The sequence below is a fragment of the Hippopotamus amphibius genome, chromosome 14 (genome assembly GCF_030028045.1).
Source record: "Hippopotamus amphibius kiboko isolate mHipAmp2 chromosome 14, mHipAmp2.hap2, whole genome shotgun sequence".
Lineage (NCBI taxonomy): Eukaryota > Metazoa > Chordata > Mammalia > Artiodactyla > Hippopotamidae > Hippopotamus > Hippopotamus amphibius.
This window is the reverse complement of record NC_080199.1, coordinates 56,035,554-56,063,481: the sequence shown is the minus strand read 5'-3', so window position 1 is coordinate 56,063,481 and position 27,928 is coordinate 56,035,554. Positions and strand designations below refer to the sequence as shown.

General features: G+C 41.0%; 1 protein-coding gene, 1 long non-coding RNA gene and 2 pseudogenes across 3 annotated transcripts in view; 3 read left to right on the top strand and 1 right to left on the bottom strand.

Annotated features, from left to right (window-relative positions):
• LOC130835518 (uncharacterized) overlaps window positions 1–746 on the bottom strand; it is a 55,439-nt gene extending 54,693 nt beyond the window's left edge. For both annotated transcript variants that reach the window (XR_009048967.1, XR_009048968.1), the window contains exon 1: window positions 281–746. This is a non-coding gene — a long non-coding RNA (uncharacterized LOC130835518). The remainder of the gene's footprint in view (window positions 1–280) is intronic.
• Window positions 607–27,928, top strand: part of VWA8 (von Willebrand factor A domain containing 8) — a 340,198-nt gene continuing 312,876 nt past the window's right edge. The window contains exons 1-2 of the mRNA XM_057707109.1: window positions 607–843; window positions 20,609–20,686. Of these exons, the coding sequence (XP_057563092.1) occupies window positions 681–843; window positions 20,609–20,686 (241 nt within the window). The 5' untranslated portion in view covers window positions 607–680. The remainder of the gene's footprint in view (window positions 844–20,608; window positions 20,687–27,928) is intronic.
• LOC130835517 (ankyrin repeat domain-containing protein 39-like) lies at window positions 822–25,008 on the top strand (annotated as a pseudogene).
• On the top strand, window positions 24,742–27,899 carry LOC130835921 (ankyrin repeat domain-containing protein 23-like; annotated as a pseudogene).

Below are 27,928 nucleotides of genomic sequence, written 5' to 3'. Positions count from 1 at the left end.
GGATCTTCCCGGACCAGGGCTTGAACCCCCGTACTGACAGGCGGATTCTTAACCACTGCCGCCACCAGGCAAGCCCCTTCCATTTAGCCTTTATTAAGGTGTGGTAATAAAACACGTAGAAAAAATACATTAAAAGGGTGAGGCTTTCACGTACTGATTGGAAACAGAGGTATGGTTACAATGAATCCAGATGGGTGAAAGTTCCCGCACTCTCCAGAAGAGGTACTCAGTTTCTGAAAAGGGTTTAAAGCACCGTCCAGGGAAAGCGCATTATATTCACCAAGAAAAAGTCACACCACCAAATGCTTCTGAAGCTCTTAAGCACTTTCTGAACTCCAAAGCGTTTACTCCGGGAGCACGGGGAAACGCCTAGAGGCTGGCCTGGGGAGCCGGGGCACGTGAGGGCGAGGAGGACGAGGCGTCCCCGGGGCCGCGGGCCTGCAGGTGCTCCGCCCGGCCGGCTCCGGCTTGGCCCTCCGCGCCGGGCGCCGATACGCTTCGCCACCGTGGGCCAAGGCGGCCCGAGACGGCCGAGGCGGCCGCGCCGGGGGAAGGAGTTTCCGGCGGACTCGGCGCGGTGCCGCTTCCTGTCCCCCCGGTCGCGCCGCCTCACGCCGCCCGTCCGGGACGCGACTCGCCCCGGACCCTCCTCCCCGCGCCCGGCGACGCCTCCCGGCCCCATGCAGTCCCGGCTCCTGCTCCTCGGGGCACCCGGCGGCCGCGGAGGCCCGGCTGCGCGGCGCGTGCGGCTGCTCCTGCGACAGGTGGTGCGGCGCCAGCCGGGCGGCGACGCGCGGCGCTCGGAGGCCAGGCTGCTGCACGCCGGGGCGGGGGCCGACACAGGTAACCCGGGGACGCCTCGCTGCCCTGCGCTCCGCCGCCGCCCCCCCCACTCCCTGCTGCTTCGCTTGGGAAGGAGCGCTGCGCCGGCAGCCGGGACAGAGAGGTTCTAGGCGCCGCCTCGCCGCTAACTGCTGTGTAGCGCGGAGCCAGTGGCTTGCACTCTCTGAGCCTCGTTCCGTGACCCGAGGCAACTGGACTTGGGTTTCTGATGACCTGGAATAGTGCCTTCTGCTTCGTCCCCTGCTTCTTTCACCCGCAGGGATTCTGACTTATAGTCACGCAGAAGTTAGCGCAGCAGCCCTCAGAGGGTGTTGAAAGCTGGACTTGACCTTGCTCTTTGAGTCCCAAGGGCCTGGAAGTCTGTGCCATGTTCCAACCAGGGCGGCTTAGAGCTGTACGTTCTCACCAAAGAATCCCTCGTTATGTTTTAAATGTGTCCGCGAGCCTTTCCATGTTTTACTTGTAGTTTTTTTCTCACAGGATCACGATTTCTTAGAACTGAAAACCACAACTTAATTTAGTTAACCCCCCCCCCACACACAATTGAGGTAATTGAGACCCAGAAAGGAAAAGTGACTTCCTGAAAATCACACAGCTGACCCTCGCTGTCAAAGCGCAGAGCCCTAACCACTGGACCACCAGGGAACTCCCTGCTCTGATTTCTAAGCCCAGTGTTTCTTGGCGCTGCCTGAGCTGATTTTAGGAGTGTGTGTGTGTGTGTGTTTGCGCTGGAGTTAGAGCCTTCGTGCTGGTTAAGGGAAGGGATGTATGTTGTCGCTCCACTTGAATGGCAGAGTGATTCTAGGTAAGATTTTGTCAGTGTCATTGCTTAGAATAACGGAGGTATTCACCGTGTAGTTGCTAGTTTCATTGTTCCTCTTGCGCGTCACCCCCCCTCCCCCACCCTCCTCCCCCACTCCCACCCCCCCCATAGTCTGCCTTGTGAGAAATGAGGGAGTTTAAGTCCCATCCATTTCATTTCATTCATCCATTCATTGAACAATTCTTTTTTCTTTTTCCTGTGTGAAGTTGTGATTTCAGTTTTGCCCCTTTATCAGTTATTTCAGATTTTGCCCCTTCATCAGTTTTTATGCTTCTAGGTTGTTTGTTTATTCGTTTGATTTTTTAGTCTTTGAGTTTTTTGTTTGTTTGTTTCTCCTTTGTCCTAGAAAGCAGAGGTCAAGGGTAGAACTGTAGCGTAATCTATAACTTGGCCTTTGGAGTGAAGTAGCCTGGGTTGGAGCTCATTTTTGCACCGTCTAGATGTGGGGATTTGAGGGTAGGTTACCTAATTTTGTGTCCCAGTTTTCTTAAATGTAAAATGAGGATAAGGAAAGTATATTTGATAGGGTTGTTGTGAGGATTTAATTAGTTAATACAATCCCTGGCACATATTAATGTTCAATAAAAGTTATTTAGCTTCTTTATTATTCTTGTATATATTATTTTCAGCTATGTGAGATTTATTCTGTTTCCTTGGCTTTAGTAGAAATGAAACCAGTTCCTTTTAGGTTTAAATTGTGAGAACTGTCTGGGTAGGCTGTTGGAGCAGGGTTAATTCATGTGAACTTTAAAAAAAAATTGCTCTTTGTACATGAATAATACATGTTGATTATAAAAGCGTTAGACATGTCCTCAAAATTTGTGTTATGTCCAGCAAATCAAAGTACAGGATTTGCTTCAAATGTGAGAGCCATGTACCATTACAAACAACATATTAACTTCTTAGACTCAGTCACTTAGCATCACACTACAGGGAGTGGATTATGTTAACCCTACTTGCCTCGCCACTGCAAGGATTCTCAAGGTTGAAGGTATTAGGACTGTGGACAAATGCACCTGGAAAACTCACCAGAGATCTGAACTCTAGTAAGAACAGCTGTGAGCCAGTTTAACAGGAGGCAAGCTCTGGGCTTCACTGGGACATAACATTGGCCATCAAGGTTGGAGTGTCCCATTTTGAACCAGATGTCACACACAGACAAATGTAAACCACAAATAGCAGTATGTTGTAATGAATTGTGGTTTAGATTGGAAAGGTGCTCTCAGCTGCACTCAGACGTGGCTGGTAACTCATCTCTCCGCAAGTAATTGACCTTGCTTCCTAGTAGTTCCGAAAAAGAACAAGGTACATAAACAATAGATACAAATTATTTACTATTCTTATCTCCCCTGGGCTGTATATATGGCTTATTTATCTTTATATTCCTTTTTGTGCCTGTCAACTCTTTGTACCTAATAAGCACTCAGTGGCTTATTATGTTCCAGTTCATACAGAGAGGGAGCAGGAGAGGCTGGAATTTCCTTGTTGGCTTTCAAGACAGGAGCGTTATAAAGCCTGAGAAACAGGGAAAGAGGGTCATTTTGTTTAAAAAAAAAAATCCCCAAACCCACTGCTTTTATCCTTTGCTGTTAGGTAGTCTAAACATCCATAATTTGTAAATTCTTTATATCCCTTTACACTTAAATTAGTCGTATTGTCTCTTGATTTTAGAAACAAAGAGGTTAACAAGAAGGTTAGTTATTGCAAAGAGTTTTTTTCTGTTTTTTCGGTGGCTGCATGGCCTGTGTGGACTTAGTTCCTCGACCATGGATTGAACCTAGACCCTCAGCCACCAGGGTATTCCCTGCAAAGAGTTTTCAATAAAACTTCATCGCAGTGTTTTCACAGAAGGAGCCAAATTACTTTAGTAGGATTTTGATGTCAAACAGCCTCAGATATACCATAGATCAAGAGCAAATGATAAATCTGGAAACATAACTCTATAAATCCACTATGACGTTGAGTGCTGTCCTTTTACACCATTATTATTAAAGGGTTCACTATTTTATCTGTATGACTTTTGTGTATAAGTTTGTTTACAGAAATATATGAAAATAATTTTTGTACAAGAAATCTATATTCATTGTAGTGAAAAATACAAATCTCCTAAAACATCATCTTTCCATGCAAGTTCATGATTGTCATTTTTGTATGTGTTAATACTATCAGGTTTTGTAAAATATATATATAATATATATTTATATAAATACATATTTCTTTTTAAAAAATGGAATAATGTATGTTTTACAATTCTCAGCCATTATTGTTAACATATTAACATAGTAATAAATACTGCTATATATGGTCATCTTAAATAGGCATTAAGTTCATATATTTATCCACATAATTTATTTTACCAGTTTCCCATTCTTAGACATTCAGGTTGTCTATTTTTAAATATGTAAACAGTGCAATAGACATCCATCCATATGTATTTTTGTGACTTTAAGATTATATCCTTGAGTTGTAGTAGACTTAATGACTTTGGAGAAGGGAAATATAGAACTCCTGCTTCAATTCAGAAATATGGTGTAAAGGGAAAAAACCATACTGTGTGTGCGCAGGTTTTAGCTCTGTATTTACTAGGTATTGAACTTTGGGGAAATTATTAACTACTTTGAACATGCAGCAGGCTATTTTGACCCTGAGGACATTGTGACTTCTGTGTATTAAAAAATTTAGCAGTAAAATCCCAGAACAGTTGTAACCTAATAAATTGCTGGGAAGACAATTTATTGGGAACATGCAGACTAACCTGGAAATTGCTAATATATTTGGTTTTCTCTTGGGAATTGCTATTATATTTGGTTTTCTCTTGGGTCTGAGTTTTGTACTAAAAAAAGAAAATGGTGACACTTATGTGGTTCTTAACCAGGGGTAATTCCCCTTCCCCAGGGGACATTTGGCAATATCTGAAGGCACTTTTTGGTTGTTCTAACCAGGAGGAAGGGGCTGCTACTCATATCTAGTGGGTAGAAGCTGGTGAATCTGCTAAACATTCCTAGAGTGCACAGGAAGCCCCTCACAATAAAGAATCATCTGGCCCAGAAGGTCAGTACTGCTGGCTGTTGAGAAACCCTGAACTAAACCAGCTTCTTTGGTTTAGTTCAGAGCTACAAATCATTGAACTGTGAGTCCATTTCAGGGTTGTATGTCCTAAAGTGTGTGTATTCATTAATTTGTAGTTTACAGTTCAGAAAGCATTAAGTATTAAGCATCTCCCATTTTAGGAGAAGGGCTACCACAGATGTGCCTGAAATACATAATTAAGAAAAGCATTTTTGAGATTGGTGAAGATCTTGACAATAGAACAGCTTTGAAATATCTGAGGAAAATACCCATTTTTCTTCTGGGTTAGCAAAGAGTTAAATAGAAATTATTAATCATATAAAAAATTTAAAGACATTAGAAACTTTCAATACAAAATACAACTTACAAAGCTATATACTACAAAATTTGTTATTGATTAAATATTGAAGAAAGAGCAAAATCTTTTTGGTATTCAGCCCCCGCTGATGGCCACAAAGGAAAACAGAGTTGTGGAAGATATAATTGGTGAAATTCTATATGGACAAAAAAAATGATTGATAAATTAAATCTTCACTATAAAATAATACTTTAAAAGAAAAAAAAATCTCTATAAAAATTGATCACGGAGTTCTTTGGCTTAATTTTGCTCTAAAGCTAATTACTTGATGAAAATTTATGAACACTACTGTTATTCTGATTAAAGTATTTGTTTTCAGAATATCCTCAGGGTGAAAATGTTCTACATTCCTGAATATGTATCGTCTTTGTAAAATACGGATAGCTACACTTGCTCCACCTGCCTTTACTTTACAAAAATTGTTATATTAGTCAGCAGTCATTATGTTTTAAGTGACAGAAGTGTGCACAGAAAAGCATATGATTGGTTCACACAGGGGGAAGTTCCAAAGGCTTCCGGCTGGGCTAGTTGCAGAACATTAGAGTATCTTCAGGGCTTGGGCTTTCTCTGCTTTTCCCCATGGTTCCCCCACTCTCCACTCTTCCTTTATTGGATCTACTTTTTGCTGAATTGGTTTCAGTGTCTGGTAGGCTTTCTTCAGGTGGTAGCAGTGATAGATTTACTGACAGCCCCAGACTTTTGACTGTCCTTACAGTTCACAATATGAGAAGAAGAGAAAACACCTTTTCCTGTGAGCTCTGACAAAAATCCTGGTGAGAACTCATTGTCCAAGCTTGGATCATAGGCCCATCTCTAAAACAACCATTCTGGTCAGGGAGTGGAATGTTCTGGGAGGGCTTGTGCAGGGTACTCATTTCTGGGCATGTGGGTGCAGGAGTATAGATTGGGAAGAGTGGTATAAACTCAACCCAAACCAAATTGGGTGGGTTCTACACTGGAGAGAGGGATTCTGTTGTCAAAAGAGGGAAGAATATTGGACATGGAAAACAAAACAGCTGTCTGTCCACTAAAAATCAAGTGGTAATGTCCAAACAGGTTTCTACAGGAGTAAGTGTGATGTAAAAGATACTATGAATTTTTATCTTGAATATGGAAATTATTTTCCTGTAAACTTTTGGGAAATCCCTTTAAGTTAGGATCATTGCAAAGGATAAAAAACAAGACCTCTTACTTTAAAAATAGCCTTAAATTTGATTTCGTTTGGAAGGTTTTAACTATTAGATTCTTTTCAGGGTTTTTAACTTTCAAGTCCATGTTTTCCATGTTTGAATGAAATGCATGATTTATTGGTAGTAGTAGTTATGTGACCGTTTGTGTACTGTACAGGGATTTAAGTTAATCTGTTATGAGTTATGTATGCTTGCTTTTTTGCATTATGTGTAGTGATAAATGTAATTAAGTGTTAAGCAGCATATTCTATAACAATTTACTCTTTTTGTTAACTCATTCTTAGTTATTCTGACAAGTTTCATTATGAGTATCTTATTAATTAAAATCTTTTTAAAAAAATGATTGCACTTAACCCAAATATTTATTTGGTTTATTTGAAGACAGGCATCCATTAGTTTCTTTTGCCTAAGTTGTGTTACCTGTTATGAAAGTATTGTCATTTTCCCTTACATTAATACTTACACTACTTTACTTATATGAATCCTTTACAAATAAATGACTTGATTCTTTTTTTTTAATGACTTGATTTCTGAGCATGTTGGAAGATGGGCTATTCTCAAAGAAATGCAGAAAACAGGGGGCTTGAAACAATAATTAAGAAAACAATATCTAATTAAAGACTAATCATTCACTCATATATTCATTTATTGAATACCTGCTTGGTTTGAGGTATTTTTTTCGGCACTGGGGATACAAAGGTGATTAAAACACAGACTTTGCCAACAAAATGCTATAGTCTTATAGACTGAACGGTGGTCTTCAAACATTTTTCTCACCTCCTAAAAGGGTTTGGCAAATATATATGTCTTCATACATTTTTAGGTTGATACCTGCAAATTTCCCTGATAAGTATAAAGAGTTGAAGAACATGTGTACATTGTGTTGTAAATATTGATATTTAAAACAAACAATTGTTACGGTACTCTTTAAAATGTAACTTTTAAATGTGTCTGAAAAAAATGTACAACCTAGAAGTTGAGAATTATGCTTTATTTGGTGAACTTTATGAGGACTTCAAACCCAAGACACAGCGTCTCAGATAACTCTGAGGGACTGCTCCAAAGAGGCAAGGTGGAGGGAGCCAGGATGTTTGGGAGATTTTGAAATAAAGACCAGGTAGTTGGAACATCAGAAGATTACTGTTAATTAAAGAAGATTAAAATGCTAAAGGAATTTATTGCTTTTCTATGTATGGGAAGGTGCAAAGTCTGGGCTCATTGAAATCATTCCTTTGATATGCACCTCAGATATTTGGGGCCAGTATCCTGTGCTTTCTCATCCCAGATCTCCTCAGGGTGCATTGTCAGGGGTGGCTGTAGCAGCAGGCATTTTATTTCCATCCTGAGTTCCCTCAGGGCTCACCTTCAGGGCAGCTGTAATGTGGTGGCTTGATGGCTGCTACATCCTTTGTTTACTGATATAGAAGGCAGTATTTTAGTTCACAGTCTCTTTGGTCCAGAATTAGACTAATGTTTGGGAGACATTTCATGACCAATTTTTGTCCCATATTGCTAGGAATGCTCATTCCTAGGTCAGTCAAAGGTTCTTGTTGATATGACACTCCAGGTGCTAATTTCTGGATTAGGCCCTGTTGATAATTTAAAATTCTCTGGATCCTCTGTTTTACTAGTCTGCTATGATCCAGGAGATATTTTCTCTTGTTGCATCTTCCCATACCTAGAATTACACTATTACAATTACCTTATGTACATTATAAATGTGATCTAATTCCTCAAGATATTTAGCCACTATCAATTTTGTTACACATTGGGTAATGTAAGAGATAAGAATCTTATAAAATAGAATACAAATAATACAGCTGGTAACATTTACAAAGTCATAGTGCAGCAGGGAGACAGAGCATAAATAATTTGGAAATAAAGAACAAATTAAAACAATGATTAGTATAACCAGTTGTAATCTGGTTGCAATGAACCATCAAGTTCACGGGAGAGCTAGCCAGAGAAGCCAGATTCTGGAAAGATCAGGTAGAGAGAAAAAGATAAATGTTACATCTTTGTTTACAAAGGTATACTTTATCAACTTGTTGTAGGTCGTAGCATAAGAAGAAAGGTTTTTCTGGAAAACAAAAATTATAAGCCAGTATGTTTTCCAAAAAGTCATAGAGTTATAAATCATATTTATCAGTTCAGTCGATCCCATGTAATCCCTGTTGATCTGGATGAAGTCATCAGGTTTTCCATTAGAGTTTTGTCATTTGTCACCCAGTTCAGTGATATTATCTAAAGGCTATTAGAAACTTACATTTGTTAAAAAGTCCTTTTTATGAGTCTTTGAAGATCTTCATTTTGTAAAATCATCAAACTAATGATTGTCTATAAAAGATAAAACAGAGTGGTTAAAGATTTGAGTACAATGAAATTGGCAAGAAACGAATGTTTCTGTGACATAACATTTTAAGATAACTAGAATTATGACTGATAGCATTATATAAGGGCATATCAGTTTTTAGGAATTCCATAAAAATTTTGGAATATCTATGTTAATGACATTTATCTATACACTGTAACCCAAAGTTCATCTCCAATCACTTGACAGTGTTTCTCAAGTAATTTTACATACTAAATAAGCCTAATTAGTTTAACATTTCTCTCTGAGATGTCTCAGGGTTCCTTTGAAGAGGTAGCTGGGAGCTAAAAGAACTTTAGTTAGATTTTTGTATTTGGGAAGTTTGTTAATATCAACAAGGTTTTAAAACACAACATGATCATAGGTCACTATGAATACTTATTCATTTAATCAAAGTCACAAGATTTCATAAAACAAATACAGATCACTTAAGGGCACAGAAACTCACACAATCTGCTATAAAAGGCAGCACTCCAAGAAAACTTTGTTCTCTTAAGAGAGAAAATTAAATCTAGTCTTGCACCAGCTTATTTTTAACAACAAAATTCACTTACTTAACTTTAAACCTAACCAATCCTGACCATCCACAAACCTACCATCACTTCCTGTATCTTTATTAGTTTGTCCCCTATTTTATCCATCTAGAAACAACCAGCTCTAAAATAAGCTTACTTTCTTTTCCCTTAATAAAATGCAATTCAATTTCTAATACCTTCTTTACTGAAAAACACACATCCTACTTTCCTACTGTATACTGAAATGTTTCCTTTATTATTTCTGTTAGCTTTAATTACATGTTTAAATTAGAATTGTCAACTCTTAAAAACCTTAATTTCTAGTGAAAGCTAAGAGGTAAGCAATTATGAACTCTTTTACATTAGCATTCTGTAGCTTGGTGAATATAAATACCAGTGATAATTTCTAAAGACATTTGCTGTTTTTAATAGAGAACATCTCAGGGTGGCACTAAACATATTCATTAATAGTCCTAAATACCTTTAGTTTCTCTGTTTAGTAATTGATGTCTCAGTGTCATTTTATTTCGGAATGACCTAGCTATTCAATAAACTTCCATCACTTAATTTAGCACAACTCTAAATTTCAAGTTGCCAAATATCTGGAGAGATTATTCTTAAGTAGACATTACTAAAATATAAGTATCCCTAAAAAGTTCATCCAAAAGCTCTTATCTCATTTGCATTTAATTCACTTATAAAAATTTCATCATACCAAGTTATTTTTCTTGTTGACAGATTTGCAGCAGATATAACAAGATTTTATTTAACTTCCATTAAACCTGGTTACATTAAAAGTGTTATACTTAATGTTGATAACTCTAAAGACGTCTATATTAATTAGATCAACAAACTTTAACTTTAATATGAAGTATTAACATTGAATTTTTTCCAGTTCACGTGAACCTGGAAGTCTTTTGGCCAACTTCTTTCATTTTTAGAAATATTTAGTTTATAAGTGCTTACTTTTAAGTCAATTAAATAGAACTTTTATAAATTTAATTTTGATAATATTTTCTAGAGATAGAGACATCTCGTATATATAATGTGTACAGAGACATATAAACAGACAAAACGAGATCTCATGGCTTCATTCTAAAAACTTAGAAATGAATTAGGTATTACATATAAACTTAGCAGTTTATAAGTAACAGTTGGGATAAATGATAAATTAAATTTGCTTGCTTAGATGACTGAGGCTTTACTACTTGTGGAAAACAGTTTTAAGATTTGTATTTGTCCTTGATAAAGATTCTAAGGAGGCTATAAATTAAATTTTTAGCTGAGGAAGGCCTTCCAGTGGTTTGAGTTTAAAACTACCACCTTTGTCATTTTTTTCCCTTGGCTTCAGGTTCTGCTTGATTGAGCTAATGAGGCTCAGTCTCAGGTCATCGTGGGCTGTATTTACATTTATGATTTGTAGAGATTTGCAGGACAAAGATGGTTGCTTTTAATTCCCCAGAGAACTGGTCTGTCACCTAAATGATGTTAAAAGATTGATTTGCCCAACTGTATATATATCATTATTATTTAAAATTGCTTTTCTATATCAGTGAGATTTCTAACTAAACTGAAATTTAAGAGTTCTATGTTCTAGAATTTTAGACTTTATCATACTTTCAAAAGCTTGTACAAGGCATTGAACAAAAAGCCTCTTTCTGAGTTCACAAGTTAAGCCCTGAGCCAAATCACTATTTTTATTTTTATTAATCCCTGAATATTAGTTCCCAGTTTTTCTTTATTGTATGGCTCAGGTAACCTTATTGATTTCCTTTAGTATATTTAATTAATATTTCCTGAGGGGCAGATCTGTATGCTTTGTCTTATAAGACCACACAGGGGAAGTATTCCCCAGTGAAACAGGTCTCTCTCACAATTGAACAAAAGAGATATAACCATCTTATATAAAGCCCATTAAAATATACCAATTCTTATATATTCTTTATCTCAATCCTATCAACTTTTATATCTTTAAGTTTAGCTTTCATTAGGATCCAGTCAACAAGTTCTGATCTTACAGGAGTTCTAGAAGTTTTTCTTTCTTTTTATTCCCTGTCCATTTAATCTATTTTTGTATAAAAGGCTCTGGGATCCCCAGAGGGGGAGTTGAGCCATGGAACTAAGGCCCTTTGGTCAATCTTGATTAACTGGCCTAATTGTTGCCCCAAGTAATAGTTGGTCAGGTATCTCGGTGTAATTTTTTTCCCATCCCCTTAAATATATACTTTTAAAAACTGGGGTAAATAGAGCGGACACTTGTTTAGCTTTTAATGTTGGGGACCAGTGGGGGGGTTCCTTTTGGTCCACAACCTTAGGTAGTGTAATATCAAATCTTGTATTTTAATCCCATAAACGTCTATTTTATTTACCCCATTTTAAATAACCATCTAAAGATTTCTTTCTCCATTTCAGATAAGTCTCTTAATTTCTGCCTTGTTGGACACAGTATCTAGGCTTTCCTTACAGTTTTTTCTCCTGTTAACAATTATTCTAATGTCTTTATTAGCATCTGTAAGACCCGCTGAGGAGAAGCAAAGACCACAAATAAAGAAACTGGTTTTTCTTATTTGTTTTAAACTAATGAAGTTCTTAGGATAACCATTAGATATATTTCTTTTTTTCCACCTTTAATTTCATTTTTTATAGGTACCAATAAAAGAGCTGTTTATAATGATAGCTCTAAAAATTTAGCAATTTAGAAGTTTTTCCAATTTAAAGAATTTATCGTTTGGTTATTAATGAGTGATTCAAACCGATAAGTTTTTCAATAAGTGATTCAAATCAATAAGACGCAAGATGCTCCCCCATAAGAGGGGAGGGAGGATGCCACCTAAATAAGATCTAGAAAGTTTACTTCCCAAATAGTAGCAGAGGTCAAGTTTTCAACACATACACAGCTCCCTAAGACGATCAGGCAGAACATTTACAAAGACACAGGAAGAGAAATGCAGGTTCCCTCTACAAGGCTTTTGTTTAAGGTCAGAATTCTAAAAAGATATTTTTATCAAGCCAGCTTTTTAACTTAACTGCATACACACACACATAACACACACACAGACACAAACACACACGCCCAATTTGGCCATTTAACCTTGAGATCTTTTTGTATAATTTAGGTACCTGCAAGTGTGATCTGGCTGGAGTGTTAGTTGGAGGTTGGCTTTCTGATGCCCCTTTAAAGACGTCAGGTCAGCCTCCTCCCCAGCCTCTCAGCTCAGACCTCTCAGTTTCCTTTTACTGAGCAAATCCCCGGCTCCTCTAATATCTTCCAATTGGGGAGGTCTCCCAGTGGTTTTCAGTCAGATTCCCCTAATACCTTTAGATTAGGGGGTCACTCCCTAACATCTTTCAGTTGGGGAGCCAGGTATGAAACTGAGCGGGGCCCTGTGAGGCTCCTGGGCATGGAGACCTCTTTTTCTTGTCCCCCATTTCTGTAGGCAAGACTCCAGTCTCCATGACCTTCCCTGAGTTCCAAAGGGCAGATTTGAACACTTGCTAATCAAGGGAGGAGCAACCAAGAAACCACGTAAGGCAAGATTAAAGGGACCAGAGAAGCTAGTAAAGATTAGGAGAGAGGACCACCTGAGACCCTGCACACACCTTTGGGAAGCATCGTTGTAAAACTTGGGGACATGGCTTTTTGAGGCAGGAGCCTGCTGTGAGCCCCTCTGCCTGGCAAAGCAGTAATAAAGCTGTCCTTTTCTACTTCACCCAAAACTCTGACTCCGAGATTCGATTCGGCACTGGTGTACAGAGAAGCTGAGCTTTCAGCATCAGGTACCTGTTAGACACCGCCAAATGCAACTCAGGATCGTCAAGCATTAACGGGAGATCCTAGAACCAGGAGAGACCCAAATAGGTCCAGGCTTTCCAAGGAGACCGGTGGGCACAAGAGGCCTCTGCTGGGATCAAGGTTCTGGGTCCTCATAGAGTTTCGGCAAAGGAGAGAAGTATGCCCTGGGTCCCTTCGTAATTGGTTGCTGAAACTGTTGACTGAAAAAAATGCACAACCTAGGAGTTGAGAATTTATGTTTAATTCAGTGGACATTCTGAGGACACAAGCCCAGGACACAGCATCTTAGATTACTCTGAGGGTCTGCTCCGAAGAGGTGGGGTGGGGGAGCCAGGATACATAGGAATTTTTGCAATAAAGACCAGGTAGCCAGAACATCAAAGTATTACTGTTAATTAACGAAAAGCAGATATCTCAAGTTAAGGAATTTAGGGCTTTTCTATGTATGGGAAGATGCAAAGTCAGGGCTCACTGAAATCGTTCCTTTGATATGCACCTCAGATACCTGGGGCCAGTATCCTGTGCTTTCTCATCCCAGATCTCTTCATGGTGCACTGTTAGGGGTGGCTGTAGCAGCAGGCATTTTATTTCCATCCTGAGTTCCCTCAGGGCTCACTTTCAGGGCAGCTGTAATGTGGTGGCTTGACGGCTACAACATCCTTTGTTTACTGATATGGCAGGCAATATTTTAGTTCCCAACTGGAATCAGAATATCCTATTAATTTGTTAGCTACCATCTCTCTTTTTTTTTTATTGTCTGCATGGGGTCTTCATTGCTGCACACGGGCTTTCTCTAGTTGCAGTCAGAGGGGCTACTTTTCATTGTGGTGCATGGGCTCCTCATTGCGGTGGCTTCTCTTATTGCGGAACACAGGCTCTAGGCGCGTGAGCTTTAGTAGTTGCGGCACATGGGCTCAGTAGTTGTGGCTCATGGTCTCTAGGGCGTAGGCCCAATAGTTGGGGTGCATGGGCTTAGTTGCTCTGCGGCACATGAGATCTTCCTGGAGCAGGGATCGAACCCGTGTCCCCTGCATTGGCAGGCAGATTCTTAACCACTGCGCCACCTAGGAAGTCCCTACCATCTCTTTTTGAAATAGGTAAAAAGCTTGTCTTTAACTGTCAGAAAATTTGTGATTTATTTCCTTGATTTGTATTTCAATGACACTTCTTATAATTTTATCTTAATATATTTTTATTCTTGAAAGTTTATCTTTATCATATTTTTCTGCAATGGAAAAAAGTCTAAATGTTAAAATGCTTCTATCATAATTATTAGAGCACTATTCAAAAGATCATCAATGTGTTTCAAATTTTTTTAAAAACTAAAATTTTTTGGAAACATACCTGTTAATAGCGAGTAGCACTTTTTCTCAGTTGAATATAAATTATGGTAATTAATATTCCCTAATTTTATTGTTGGAATATAAAGAATTTTTATATAGCAATATCACTTAATTTTTTGCAGACTAAGTTATAAGTCAAAAATAATATGTTGATTTATCAAGAATGATATTTTTAATGACCTATAAACCAGCAACTTGATTCTGGCCGTTTCATTTTGTTCCTAGCAAAGAATGAAACCACTGGCTAGGTCAATGACTTTACTTGTTGCCGACCTAGCCAGTAGAATCATTCTGCCTCAATTTCTGGGAAGTTCACTAAAAAAGCCTTTACCAAAATGTATCAAATGGCTATGGTTATTTTCTCACTTAGAGGCTGCTTCTTTATTCTAATATCCTCAGAAAGAGTTGTGAAAATAAAACTTTCATTCAGCGTACCTTTGCCAGTACAATATTTTTTGGAGAAAATGCTTTTTCCTTATCACATATTTACTTTTTAATAAAATTCTTAGTTTGAGTGATTAACAAAGGTAGTCTGTACTGTCAATCCAATCAGCCAAATTAGACATTCTGAGAGAAGTATTTTTCCCTTTCAATTCAAATGAATGTGTTAATATATATTTTAAGAAATGTTATAAACACCACTGAAAAATAAATTATGGGACACATTTTGAAAGCTAGATTACTAGATGCAGTAGAACCAAGAATAAAGAAATCTAGTGGTTACATATTTAAGGTATTTCTTTTATTATACATGGTAATGTAGTTTTGTTCTTTATAGTAAAGTAATGTAGTTAAAATAAGTTATTTATGTAAAGAGGACCGTGACAAAAGTCATGATATTATTTTATTAAATGTGTAATGGACTTTGTTTATGGGCCTTAGAGAACAATTAAATAGAAATCATATACAAAAATAAGTAATAAATTCATCTGTTTCTTTAGATCTCATGATCAATCTTTGACATTGTATTTAGTGGAACAAAAAACTAATTTGTTCAGAAGCTAGCTTATAACCTTTTCATTATAAGAGTTAGAAAATGGCATTCTATAAGATGAGGAATGACTATAGTTGGAATGAATATTTCATGATGTTTGAACATAACTTTTTTTTTAAATATGATAGAAACATTTATATTAATTAATTAATTGGCTATGTTGGGTCTTCGTTGCTGTGTGTGGGCTTTCTCTAGTTGCAGCGAGCAGAGTTCTACTCTTCATTGTGGTGCACAGGCTTCTCATTGCAGTGGCTTCTCTTGGTGTGGAGCATGGGCTCTAGGTGCGTGGGCTTCAGTAGTTGTGGCACACAGGCTCATTAGTTGCGGCTCGCGGGCTCTAGAGCGCAGGGTCAGTAGTTGTGGTGCACAGGCTTAGTTGCTCCACAGCATGTGGGATCTTCCCGGACCAGAGATCGAACCCGTGTCCCCTGCATTGACAGGTGGATTCTTAACCACTGCACCACCAGGGAAGTCCCTGAACATAACTTTTTATCTGCCTTTTTGAAAGATGCACATGTGATCGGAAAGAAACATTTAGAAGTTTTCTCTGTGTTTTTTATCCAATATATTGTGAAAAATTTGGTAGTGCTGAAAACTACTTCAGTTACATTAAAATAAATCAGCATTAATAATGTGTACTGCTTCAGGTATTCAGAGGTGCCTTTTTTTTTTCCCCTCCTGTAAATACCATGTTCTCATGATAAGATTTGAAAAAAGCTGAAAAAAAATAGCTTACTGTTAAGGTTGTGAAAAGCCAGTTCTTGAAGCTTTTTTTACTTTGCTCTCTAAGCTCTCCCATCTTGGATTATTTGACAGTACTCACTCACCCTTCCCCACTCTGCAATATACTGTATCCGACACAGGCCAACATAGGCCAGAATATTCTGGTCAGTTCTAAAGCTGCTCTTCACTTTACACGTGATATGGAAAGAGAATTCCTAGGCAGATTTATGTTGATTTGAATACTTTTGAAAGCAGGCTTCTCCTAAACCGTAATTAAATATGCCCCTTTGTTTGGTCCCCTGGAGCAGCTCACTGTGCACCATAGTAAAATAAATGACAGAAGGGATCCTGAAAAGGCCTGTGGGGATGGAGAGGCTGCAGGGCCAGTTCTCGGTCAGGTCCATGTTAGGGAAGAGCACATGGAAGTGAGGATCTGAAAACTGATCCCCTTCAGACTGCTGTGCTCTGTCCCCTTGGAAAGCGCTTGCATACCCTAATTTAAAGACTCTTATTTTCAAGGAGCCATAATCAATAATTGTACAGTGTGAGTAATGCTATTACAGAAGGAGAGCCAAATACTATGTAGAAGGACAGGAAGGGAGGCGGAGATCGTGCAAAAGGAAAAGTTAGGGTAGATGCAGTGGGGAGGTGAAGATATCTAAAGAGTACTTTTATGAAGGAAAAGTGTGGGAGATGTAGAAGGCCTTCTAGGTTGAGGGAATAAAGCCTTAGTTGCTGAGATAAGAATACAAGAGAGAGAGCTGGTTGGGGATGGTTGGACAACACACACAGAGAATACAGAGTTCTGTTTTTCTCATGTTAAATACTGAGGTGTCTCAGTAGCCAACAGGCTACTGAGAGGTATGGAACTCAGGAGAGGGATCTGAGCCAAACTAGACATTTAAGACTTTAATTGTACAGAGGTCAAATGTGGGCTATTGGCATGGATTAGATGACTCAGTAAGTGTAGCATGGTAACAGCAGATGGCCAAGAACATCAGCATTTGAGACAGGGAGGGCAAATGCCCAGCTCCTGTGAATGTCTTTTTCCTCTTTGCATATAGCAGGCATGATGAATTGATCATTGCCCTGTTTCCTTATGAGTCTAGTTTCCACTGTGATTCCTTCTTTGGGTTTTTTGGAAGCCTGTGGCTTGATTTCCAAATGTTTAGAGATTTGCCAGTTATCTTTTTGTTATTGAGTTCTAGTTTAATTCCATTTTGATCAGAAAGCATACTTTCTTGTATGATCTCAGTCTTTCGAAATTTATTAAGACTTGCATTATGGTGCAGCTGAAGATCTAGCTTGGTGGATGTTTCATGTGCGTTTAAAAAGAATATGCATTCTGCCATTGTTGGGTGTAGTGTTCTATGAAGGTCATTTGGGGTAAGTGGTTAATAATGTTTTCAGATCTTTACCTCTACACTTGGTCTTAACCAAAAGGCCAGAAAGTGATTGTCTTTACTTCTATATCCTTCTCTTTATTTTCTGTTCTTCCATCACTTACTGAGAGAGATATATTAAAACATCCCGATATGATTTTGAATTTGTCTCTTCCTACTTTTCAGTTCTGTCAGGTTTTGCTTCACGTTTATTCCCCAGCTCCCTCTTTGCCAGTCGCTGGGTTCCTCCACAAACGGTCACGGCTCCTTTCAGGAGTGGTTCTAACTACACACTCTCTCTGCTTGCTCTCCCCTTGCCCCTGACGCCCGGTGGTGGTCATGGCTTTCTGTTATTGCTAGTTCCAGGGTACTGCACCATCCTTGTTGGTTTTCCCAAACTCTGCACACACCTTCCTACATGGTTCCTTTATTATTCTCTTCTCAGTTATCCAATTTGAATGGACTATCAGTTTCTTGCTGGGGCCCTGATTAATAACAAATATATTTAGGAAAAGCATTTCAGTCAGTAGGAAAAGCCATTGCAAAAGCCTCAAATGAACATGTGTCTGACATGCTCAAGGAATCAGGAGGAGACCAGTGTGGCTAGAGTAGATGAAGAGAGGAGGACACTAGTGGGAGATGAGCTCAGAAGGCAAATGGGGAGCCAGATCAGAAATAGCCTTTTAGGCCATTGCAAAGATGGGGGTTGAGCAGACAACTGGCACTCCTTGATTCCTATTTTCTTATGATCACTGTGGCTGTGGAGAATTAACTGTAGGGTACAAGGGTTGAGACAGGAGATCTGTAAAGAGGTGAGAGACAATGCTATTTAAATGAAAAAATGAATTTAAGTAGTAAACCCCTAACTGGCTTGGGTCAGCCTTGTGGCAGTAGAGGATGTAGTGGGAAGTGGGCAGTACTACATAGGTTTTAATGACAGGGTCCGAACAATTTTCTGATGGTGTGTGGGAGAGAAAAGTTAAGAATGGCTGCAAGATTTCTGGTCTGAGAAACTGAAAAGATTAAGTTGCTATTAGCAGAACTGGGGAATACTGTGGATGGAGCACACACAGATCAGAAGTTCAGTTTTGAATATGTCAGATTGAAGCTGACTATTAGGCATCTCAGAGTCTTGGTATTCATGCTTCGAGTTCTGTGGTCTGGATTAGAGATCTAAATCTGGGAGCAACCAATATATTAGTTGCATTTAAAGGCATGAGACTAGATGAGCTCATCAAGGAGAGGTTATAGATAGAAAAGAAAAGCTAGAACTGGGCCTCTTTTCCCAATGTTAAGAAGTTGAGGAGAAGAGGAAGAAGAAGCAAAGAAGACTTGAGTCTTAGTGAGGTAGGAGGAAAAGAGGAGGTGAGAGGGCAAGGAGGAGAGGGGGAGAGAATGAGAGAGAGAGGTGGAATCCCTGTTGAGTGAGTTGTGATTGGAGGTGGGGCCCTGACTCCACTTGGGAAATCACAGTGGTTAGCTCTTCCTGCTACCTGTACCCTGGCAACCAAGCTGTGGCTAGTGACGTAGGCTTGGCCGGTTAAATGTTCTGCCCGTGACTTTGAATCACGAGGGAGTTATACAAAGGCTGCAGGAACAGTTTGTTTATGGCAGTGTCCTTTTTATTAGAAGATGCATCTGAAGACTTTAGACTAAAGATGAAGAGTCATGACTTTTGCTTCTTAAGATAGTGTTTTTCCAACTTTCCTGCAGGTTTGAGAAATATCAAAATAAAATGGGGGAAAAGTTGTTCTCTGCCCATGGTGTCCCATAGTCTTAGTGGTGCCAGGGGTGGTATCTCAGTGAGTTTATCCTGGGGTGTGACTTTGACTGTGCTTCTTGTTGCCTTCTCTAACATTTTGTGAACTAGTTTCTGAGTCTAGGTCTCTTCATGATGAGTTCATGCTTCCTGTGAGTTATTTCATAGAACTGCTGTAACAAAAAGCCCAACGTCCTCATACTCAGCTAGCTTGAGATGGAGTTTCTGTTAAGTAATTCTATGAAATAGCTCACAGGAACCATGGGTTACTTAGAGTCAAGATTAAATGAAATAACATAAATAAATGCATCTATAACAGTATTTGCCAAATAGCTGGTGCTCAGTATTAGCTAATACTTATTTCCTCTAGACTAATTCAGAGGACAATTCCTTTGATTTATACTCTAAATGTACATACATTCTGTATTAGAAAGTGTACCTGTGTACAATGTTTCTACTTATCTCTTAATTTACCACCTACCTGTAATATAGTTCTTCATCTATAAAAACTTTGTTTTCATAGACTTACAAGTTTCCTGGTTTGTAAAGTCACTGTCTCACATGTTTGGGGAGTGTGAGACATAGAAGATAGTAGTCATTCGGCAAGTGTTGGCTGTTGTTAGTGCCATGATTTAGGGCCTTAGGCTCCAGGATACCTCACTAGCTCAAAACTGGCAATGTCGAAAGATGTTTTACACAGCTACTTTTTCTAAGCGTTTTTGAGCCCTTTCCAAGTGAAGTTCCAGGTGCAGATGGGATCAGTATGTCTACTTTGCTGTTGGAGAGAGCAAAGCAGAGATTGTTTGGTTCAGTCCTGTACTTTAGAAGATTGACCAGAAATTAATGTTACTCAAAAAAAATACAACCATGTAGAAGTAATTGAGAGCTTTTGCTCTGCTTTGCTTGTTTCATGTAGGAATTCTTGGCATATATGCCACTGGGGCTTTGTTCTTTTTATGTACCGAGAAATGTTGAATTTGCGGGTTATGTTGCTAGAGAACTTGAAGTTGTATGTAGTAAAAATAAGAAACTATAAAGATGTAAAAAGGTTACAAATACATGTTAAATATACCATCTTATATGTGCTTTGGACAATCTTAAAATGCATCCTTCTGTATCGTTGACTTCATTAGTATTGCCATTAGTGAGAAAATAAAGCTGGTTAATATATTTTATAGTATTTCACCTTTTTTGCTAAAATGGCTTTACGATGTGAATTTCACTGATGCTTCACTTCTCCTTTATACATATAACTTATACTATGGATACCAGTTTTGCAGCATAGTGCCTGACATAGGCAGCTGTCTCTATGGTTGCCTGACACAGACAGAACTGTGCACACGCCTCCCTCTCTGTGGGTCAGGAGAATCACTGTTGCAAAAAGCATAGTGTGTTTATTTTCTTACATCTCTTGTAATGGTTGTGTTTCTGTATTCTGTTTTTAGGTGATACAGTTAATATTGGAGGTGTATCCTACAAGTTGAAAACTCCTAAGAGCCCAGAACTTGTGCCACAGAACTACAGTAAGAAATAATCATTTATTTATGAATTTATCACTTTGTATCACTTCATACATGAATATTTCAGTAAAATGTTTATTTTTGCACATATTGCTGTTTCTGTTTTAATTGAAATAAAATTTATACTTAATAAAATGCACAGATCTTAAGTATTCATTTTGGTTAGTTTTGATAATTTTATAAATGTGTATAACCACCAAGATTGCTTTCATCACCTCTGAATGTTCTCTTGTGCCCCTTCCCCACTACCCTGCTGTGGAAGCCACTGTTCTCTTTTCTACAGTGGTAGATTAGGTGTGCTAATCTAATTAGTTCTTCAGCTTTCTATAAATAAAATCATATAGTATAGTTTTTTTTGTGTGTGTGTATTTGATTTCTTTCCATCAGGATAATAATTTTGAGCTTCATCCATATTCCTGTACCTATTAGCTTACTTTTAATTGCGGACTAATATCCCATTGTATAAATACACCATAATTTATTTGTTCTCCTGTTGATGGATAATTGGATGGTTTCCATTTTTGGACTTTTATGAACATTCCTGTACAAGTCTTGTGGTCATAAGTTTTCACTTATCTTAAGTAAATAACTAGGAGTTGGTGTGTCATAGGGTGGATGCCTGTTTAACTTTACTAAACACTGCCAAACAGTTCTCCAAAGTAGTTGTACTATTTTATCCTTTGACCAACAGCAATGTTCCACATCCTTGCCAACACTGGTATTTCTAGTTTTTTAGATTTTACTCATCCTACAAGATGTGAAATAGTAAGTCATCATGGTTTTGTTTTATAACAGCTTTATTGAAATACAATTCACATAAAATTCACCTTTTTGAAGTGTACAACTCTGGTTTTTAGCATATTCACAGACTTGTGCAACCATGCCACTCTCTAACTTTAGAACATTTTTCATCAAGTCAGAAAGAAACCTCACACCCATTAGCAGTCACTCCCTGTTTCTTCCTCTCCTCTTCCCCTTGCTGCCCCTCTAGCCTTTGGCAATCATTCATAGCCTGTTTCCATAGATTTGCCTATTCTTAACATTTCTTATAAATGGGATCCTATACTATATGGCCTTTGTAGTTGGCTTATTTCACGTCTCATAATGTTTTTAAGGTTCATCCATGTTGTAGCATGTATCAGTGCTTCATTCCTTTCTATGGCTGAATAGTGTTCAGTTGTGCGGATGTGCCACTTTTTGTTTATTCATTCATCAGTTTTGGATATTATGAATAATCCTTCTATAAATGTTCATATACAAGTTGTTTTTTTATAATGTATCTATTCATTTTATTTATTTATTTTTGGCTGCATTGGGTCTTCGTTGCTGTGCATGGGCTTCCTCTAGTTGTGGCAAGTGGGGGCTACTCTTTGTTGCAGTGCATGAGCTTCTCATTGTGGTGGCTTCTCTGGTTGCAGAACATGAGCTCTAAGTGAGTGGGCTTCAGTAGTTGTGACAGCAGGTTCAGTAGTTGTGGCTCAAGGGCTCTAGAGTGCAGCTTCAGTAGTTGTGGCACACGGGCTTAATTGCTTCTTGGCATGTGGGATCTTCCTGGACCAGGGCTCAAACCCGTGTCCCCTGCACTGGCAGGGCGGATTCCTAACCACTGCACCACCAGGGAAGTCCCCATATACAAGTTTTTATAGAGATATATGTTTTCAGTTTTCTTGGGTATGTACCTAGGAGTAGAATTGCTAGGTTAAATGGTAACTCTCTGTTTAACATTTTCAGGAATTATCAGACCATTTTCCAAAGAGGCAGTACCATTTTACATTCCCACCAGCACAGTATAAGGGTTCCAGTTTCTCCATATCTTCATCAATACTTATTATAGTCTGTCTTGTTTACTGTAGTCTTTTTCACGGGTATAAAGTAGCATCTCATTATTGTTTTGATTTCTATTTCTTTAATGACTCAGAATCACTTCTTTGCTCAAAATCATGTCAAGTCTTTTCTCAGAATTCCTTAAAGGACTGTAATATCTTAGAAACAAAGGTCAATCCTTACCTTTCATGATCTATTCTCAGCTTTATCTTCTGTCACTGTACTTCCCCTATTCTATGTTCCATAGAATAATTTTTTATTCACTCTTCAGATTCTTTCAGTAGACAATGTGCTCCTTGAGGGAGAATATCTCACTTTCATCCAGTACAAATTTCCATTGCTCTGCTTCCTAAATGGCTCTGCCATCTGTCCTCTCCACTCTTTCCCACTTTTACTATATATTTTTTTGAGGTTTTTTTTTTTTTTTTTTTTTGCCATGCCACATAGCATGCGGGATCTTAGTTCCCCGACCAGGGATTGAACCTGTGTCACCTGCAGTGGAAGTGCAGGGTCTTAATGACTGGACTGCCAGGGAAGTCTCTTGAGTTATTTTCTTAGTAGTAACTCTAGGGATTACAGTTAACACTTTAACTTAAAACAAACTTGTTCAGATTAATACTAACTTAATTTCAATAGTATACAAAAACTTTGCTCCAGTATCGCGTTGTTCCCTTCTCCTTCCTCTGTGTTATTATTGTCATACAAATTGTTTATACATTAAAAATCTAGTGATACGATTTTATAATTGTCATTTTATGAAATTGTCTTTTAAATCAGATAGAAGAAAAGAGTTACAAACAAAAATATATTTATATTGTTTTTACATTTACATATGTAGTTACCTTTTCTGGAATGCTATTTATTTGTGTGGATTTGAGTTACTGTCTACTGTGCTTTTATTTCAGCCTGAATGAAGGACACCCTTTTAGTATTTTTTTATAGGGCAGATCTGCTAGAGATGAATTCTCAGTTTTTATTTTTCTGGAAATTTCTTAATTTCACCTTTATTGTTTGAAGAATTCTTGGTCAACAGTTTTTTCTTTCAGCACTTTGACTATGTCATCTTACTGCCTCTGGCCTCCATAGTTTCTGATGAGAAGTCAGTTATTAATTTTATTAAGAATTCCCTATACATGACGAGTCACCTTTCTCCCTGCTATTAAGATATTTTCTCAGCATGGCGGCGCTGCGGCCCTGCGCCGACGGCCCCCGCTGCTCCCGCCCCAGCGCGGCGCCCGGCGTGCAGCAGACGCTGGACGAGATGGACTTCGAGAGGGCACTACGCCAGCCGCAATGGGCACTACGCCGTGTGCCAGTTCCTGCTGGAGAGCGGGGCCAAGGGTGATGCCCAGACCCACGGGGGAGCCACTGCCCTGCACCGGGCCAGCTGCTGTGGGCACACGGACGTCGCCCGGCTCCTCCTGTCGCAAGGCTCCAATCCCAGGCTAGTGGACAATGATGGCATGACCAGTCTGCACAAGGCCTGGGCAAAGAAGCATGGCCACTGAGCAAAGGACACAGGGAAGGAAAGCTCACGCCGACTGCCTGAGTGGCACCAGGGTGCCCCACCCCCCCGGACGCACATCATCAGGATTTGGCAGGAGTTTGGGGAAATCTGCTTAGACAGCGCCTCCATTTCCACGAGACCTTTTTTAGGACCAAAAGAGCCCCAGAAGTGGAGCAAGAAAGAACAGGGCCCAGTAGGGGTACAGCTTTTGATCTAGGCCTCTCTCTCCATAGGCCGCTGAGAAGGGTCACGTGGACATTTGCTCCCTCCTATTGCAACACAGCCCAGCCCTGAAGACTGTCCGGGACCGGAAGGCATGACTTGCCTGTGACCTGCTGCCCTGCAATAGCGACCTGTGGGACCTGCCGGCCAGCTGAGTCGCCCCCCTCCTGTCACAGGCTGCATTCAGGGTACACGGTCTAGTCTCCAAGCCCCCGCCTCGGTCAGCATCTGAGGCACAGGTTGCCTCAGGAATCTGAGACCAGAGGACCCCAGCAGAGCCCCATTCTGGCCACTGTGGAAGCAAGGGAGGCGAGTTGGTGGGGCTGCCAGTGCTCCAGCCTGGACAGATGACCGTATTCTAAATTAATTCATGTGGAAACATCTATCCGTGCAGAAAAAATAGTTATATCCTTACCTTATCCCATGCACAAAAATAAATTTCAAGTAGTTTAAAGACCCAAATCTGAAACATGTAAGCATTGGAAGAAACTGGAATGTGTGACAAATGAAAGGCTGCATTCTTGGCGAGTGACCTTGATACAAGTCACTTTACTGGTCTGTCCTGTGTCCTCATATCTTTTTCTTGCCATGCAGCATGCAGGATCTTAGTTCCCGACCAGGGATCCCCCTGCAGTGGAAGCACAGAGTTGTAACCACTGGACCACCAGGAAAGTCCCCCGTGTCCTCATCTCTAAGATGGGAGCGGCTGCAACGGGGCTGCCTTGGAGTCCATGTGGGGGTGAGCGGAGAGAGAATTGAAAGGAACGAAACTGCAACGTGGACATGGAGTGCCTGATCCTGGAGGCGGGCCTCGCAACTGGAGGCTGGGGCCCCAGGAGGCCGAGGCCCGGAAGAGGCAGAAACTGGATGAGGAGAAGAGGAGGAGATTCCAGAACTAACTTGGAGAACCTGGCTGACCTGGAAAAGTTGGTTCAAAGACGGAGAGAAAAGCGACTGAAACGCAGAGTTCCCCCCAGGGCACCCGAGCCTGAGGTCACGCCACAGCCCCAGGCCCAGCTGGAGCCCGTGGCCCTGGAGGCATTCCTGAAGGCAGCTGCTGAGAACCAGGAGGCCCTGATTGACAAGTACGTGACAGACGGAGGGGACCCCAATGCCCACGACAAGCTCCACCGCGCAGCCTTGCACTGGGCCTGTCTGAAGGGTCACAGCCAGCTTGTGAACAAGTTGCTAGAGACGGGTGCCACCGTGGACGCTTGGGACTTGCTGGACAGGACCCCCATGTTCTGGGCCTGCCGCAGAGGGCACCTGGACATCCTCAAAGAGCTGCTTAACCGGGGCACCCAGGTCAATGCCCGGGACAAGATCTGGAGCACGCCCCTGCACGTGGCCGTGCGCACGCGGCACTGCTACTGCCTGGAGCACCTCATCGCCTGCGGGGCCTGCATTGACGCGCAGGACAAGGAAGGGGACACGGCTCTCCACGAGGCGGTGCGGCACGGCCACTGCAGAGCCATGAAGCTGCTGCTGCTCTACGGGGCCCGGCTGGGCGTGCAGAACACGGCTTCAGTGACTCCAGTGCAGCTGGCCCGGGACTGGCAGCGGGGCATCCAGGAAGCACTGCAGACCCATGTGGGGCACCCCCGAACCTGGTGTTGACCACGACAGCCGACCTGCGGGGCCACTCACAGCCACCATTCCATCCCGTCACCTCCACCCGTGCGCCACTCATGCGTCTCACCCATGTGGTCCTCCCTCGGTCACAACTCCCCACTCAGGGCTAATTCCGCACCTCCAGGCAGCCCTGTCAGGCTGGGGGCAGCTCTGCGCCCGGCAGCTAGGAGAACGGCCTCCCTGGCTTCCAGTCCCAGGGCTGAGCCAGTCCCTGCCGGGGCCTGAGCTGGGGACTGATGCAGAGGACCCTGGGAGCAGGAAACAAAGTGGGTCCAGACAAGGGGCGGCGGAGGTGGCCAGGACAGAGCAGGAAGGGAACAAGCCTCGAGCTCCTCAGTGTCCACTGGTCCCGTCTAGGAGGCAGCTAGGCTCTGCCCTCCATGAGGGCCCACCTGCCCTCAGGGGCGATTCAGCACATGGCCAGCAGCTGCCATCTGGCCACAGAGATGCCCTTGGGCGCAGCTTTCTCCAGGGGCCTCCATGCCTATCAGCAGCAACCCTGGTAGGTCTGGAGTGGCTCTAGACTGCTTTGGCCTTGGGGTTCTGAGCTGGGTCTGGCTTCCTGGAGGGGGCTACTCAACAGGTTTGAGCCCCGCTGCACAGAAAGCCAGCCCCAGCCTGGTTGCCTCAGAAGCCCCAAGGCTGACGAGCTGGAGCTAATATTTGTTTCAGGGAAACCTTGTGCCCTCTGTCGACGGCTTCGGTCAGGCCTCCACCCTCTGGCTGGCCAGCTGGTGGCTCCCCTTGTAGGGGAAGCGCCTGGGTGCTGGGGGTTGCTTGTGGCCCACCCAACTTTTGGGGCGGTGGCCCGTAGCCCTACTCTGCCTCAGGCGCTGACGTCACCCTGGCCCTGGTACTAGAGCGCGTGCCCTCGCCTGGTCCCTGTGGCCGCGGCCGTGCTGCTCCACCCTCCCTCAGAGGCAGGACGTGGAGGGCTCTGAGCTCACCTGCTCCTTTCCCTCCTCCGCCGACCAGGGGTGGCCTGAGGCCCCACCTCCACACGCTCCCCTGAAGCTTCCTCCTCTCACTGTCCTTTCCGGGTCACACTTCACTGGTGCAGACCTGTACCGCTGGCAGGCTGGGTCCTTAAATGCCAGAAAGTGAATCTGAGAACAACTCCTCCCTAAACTGAGAACCACAGGCAGAGGGATGGGCCCCAAGGTGAAGGCTAGCCTCCCTCACGTAAGGAACCTAGACTGATATCCATTTTGCAGCAGTTATGTTTCGTCTAACTGGTGACCTTCTCAGGCCGATGACAAGGCAATTTCTACTCTGTGAAAAAGCTGACAAGAGCTCCAAATGGGAGCCACATGCCTTCCCCTTACATGGGCAGCTCCTGCCCTGTTGTGACAGAGCCCTGTTCACCCAGACGCTGGGGCCATAGGAGAAACAGGCGTCCAAGTCCACAGAGAAGGTGACTTCCCATCTAGGAAGTAGGGACACTTAAGTGACAGACAAAAATACCTTTTTATACGCATCCCATATTTTTTCATTAAAACTGGTTGATTATCAAAAAAAAAAAGATATTTTCTCTTTGTCTTGGTCTTTTGATAATTTGACTGTGATGTGTCTAAATGTGGTCTTTTTGAGTTTTCCTACTTGATGTTTGTTGAACTACACACACTATACTTTCATTTACATCACATACCCTTTCTACTATTGTCAACATATGTTTTAATTCCTTATATGCTAAATCACTATGATATTTATTGTCATTTTGCTAAAACGCTGATATTTATTGTTATCATTGCTTTAAACAATAATAGAATTTAAAATAAAATAAATATATATTTACAAAATGAAGATAGTTTTAGAAGTTTTAAATATATATCCATATTTTGATGCTTTATACTGCTTTGTATTCCTTTCTGCAGATTCAGGCATACATCTGAAAGCATTTCCCTTTAGCCAGAAAAGTTTCTTTTAGCCTTTCTTTTGGTACATTTTTTCTAGATATGCATTCTCTCATCTGTTGTCTGTCTTAAAATGTTGTTTATTTTGCTTTCATTTTCAAAGCTTTTTTTTTTTTTAATTTTGGTTGTATATGGAATGCCAGTTTT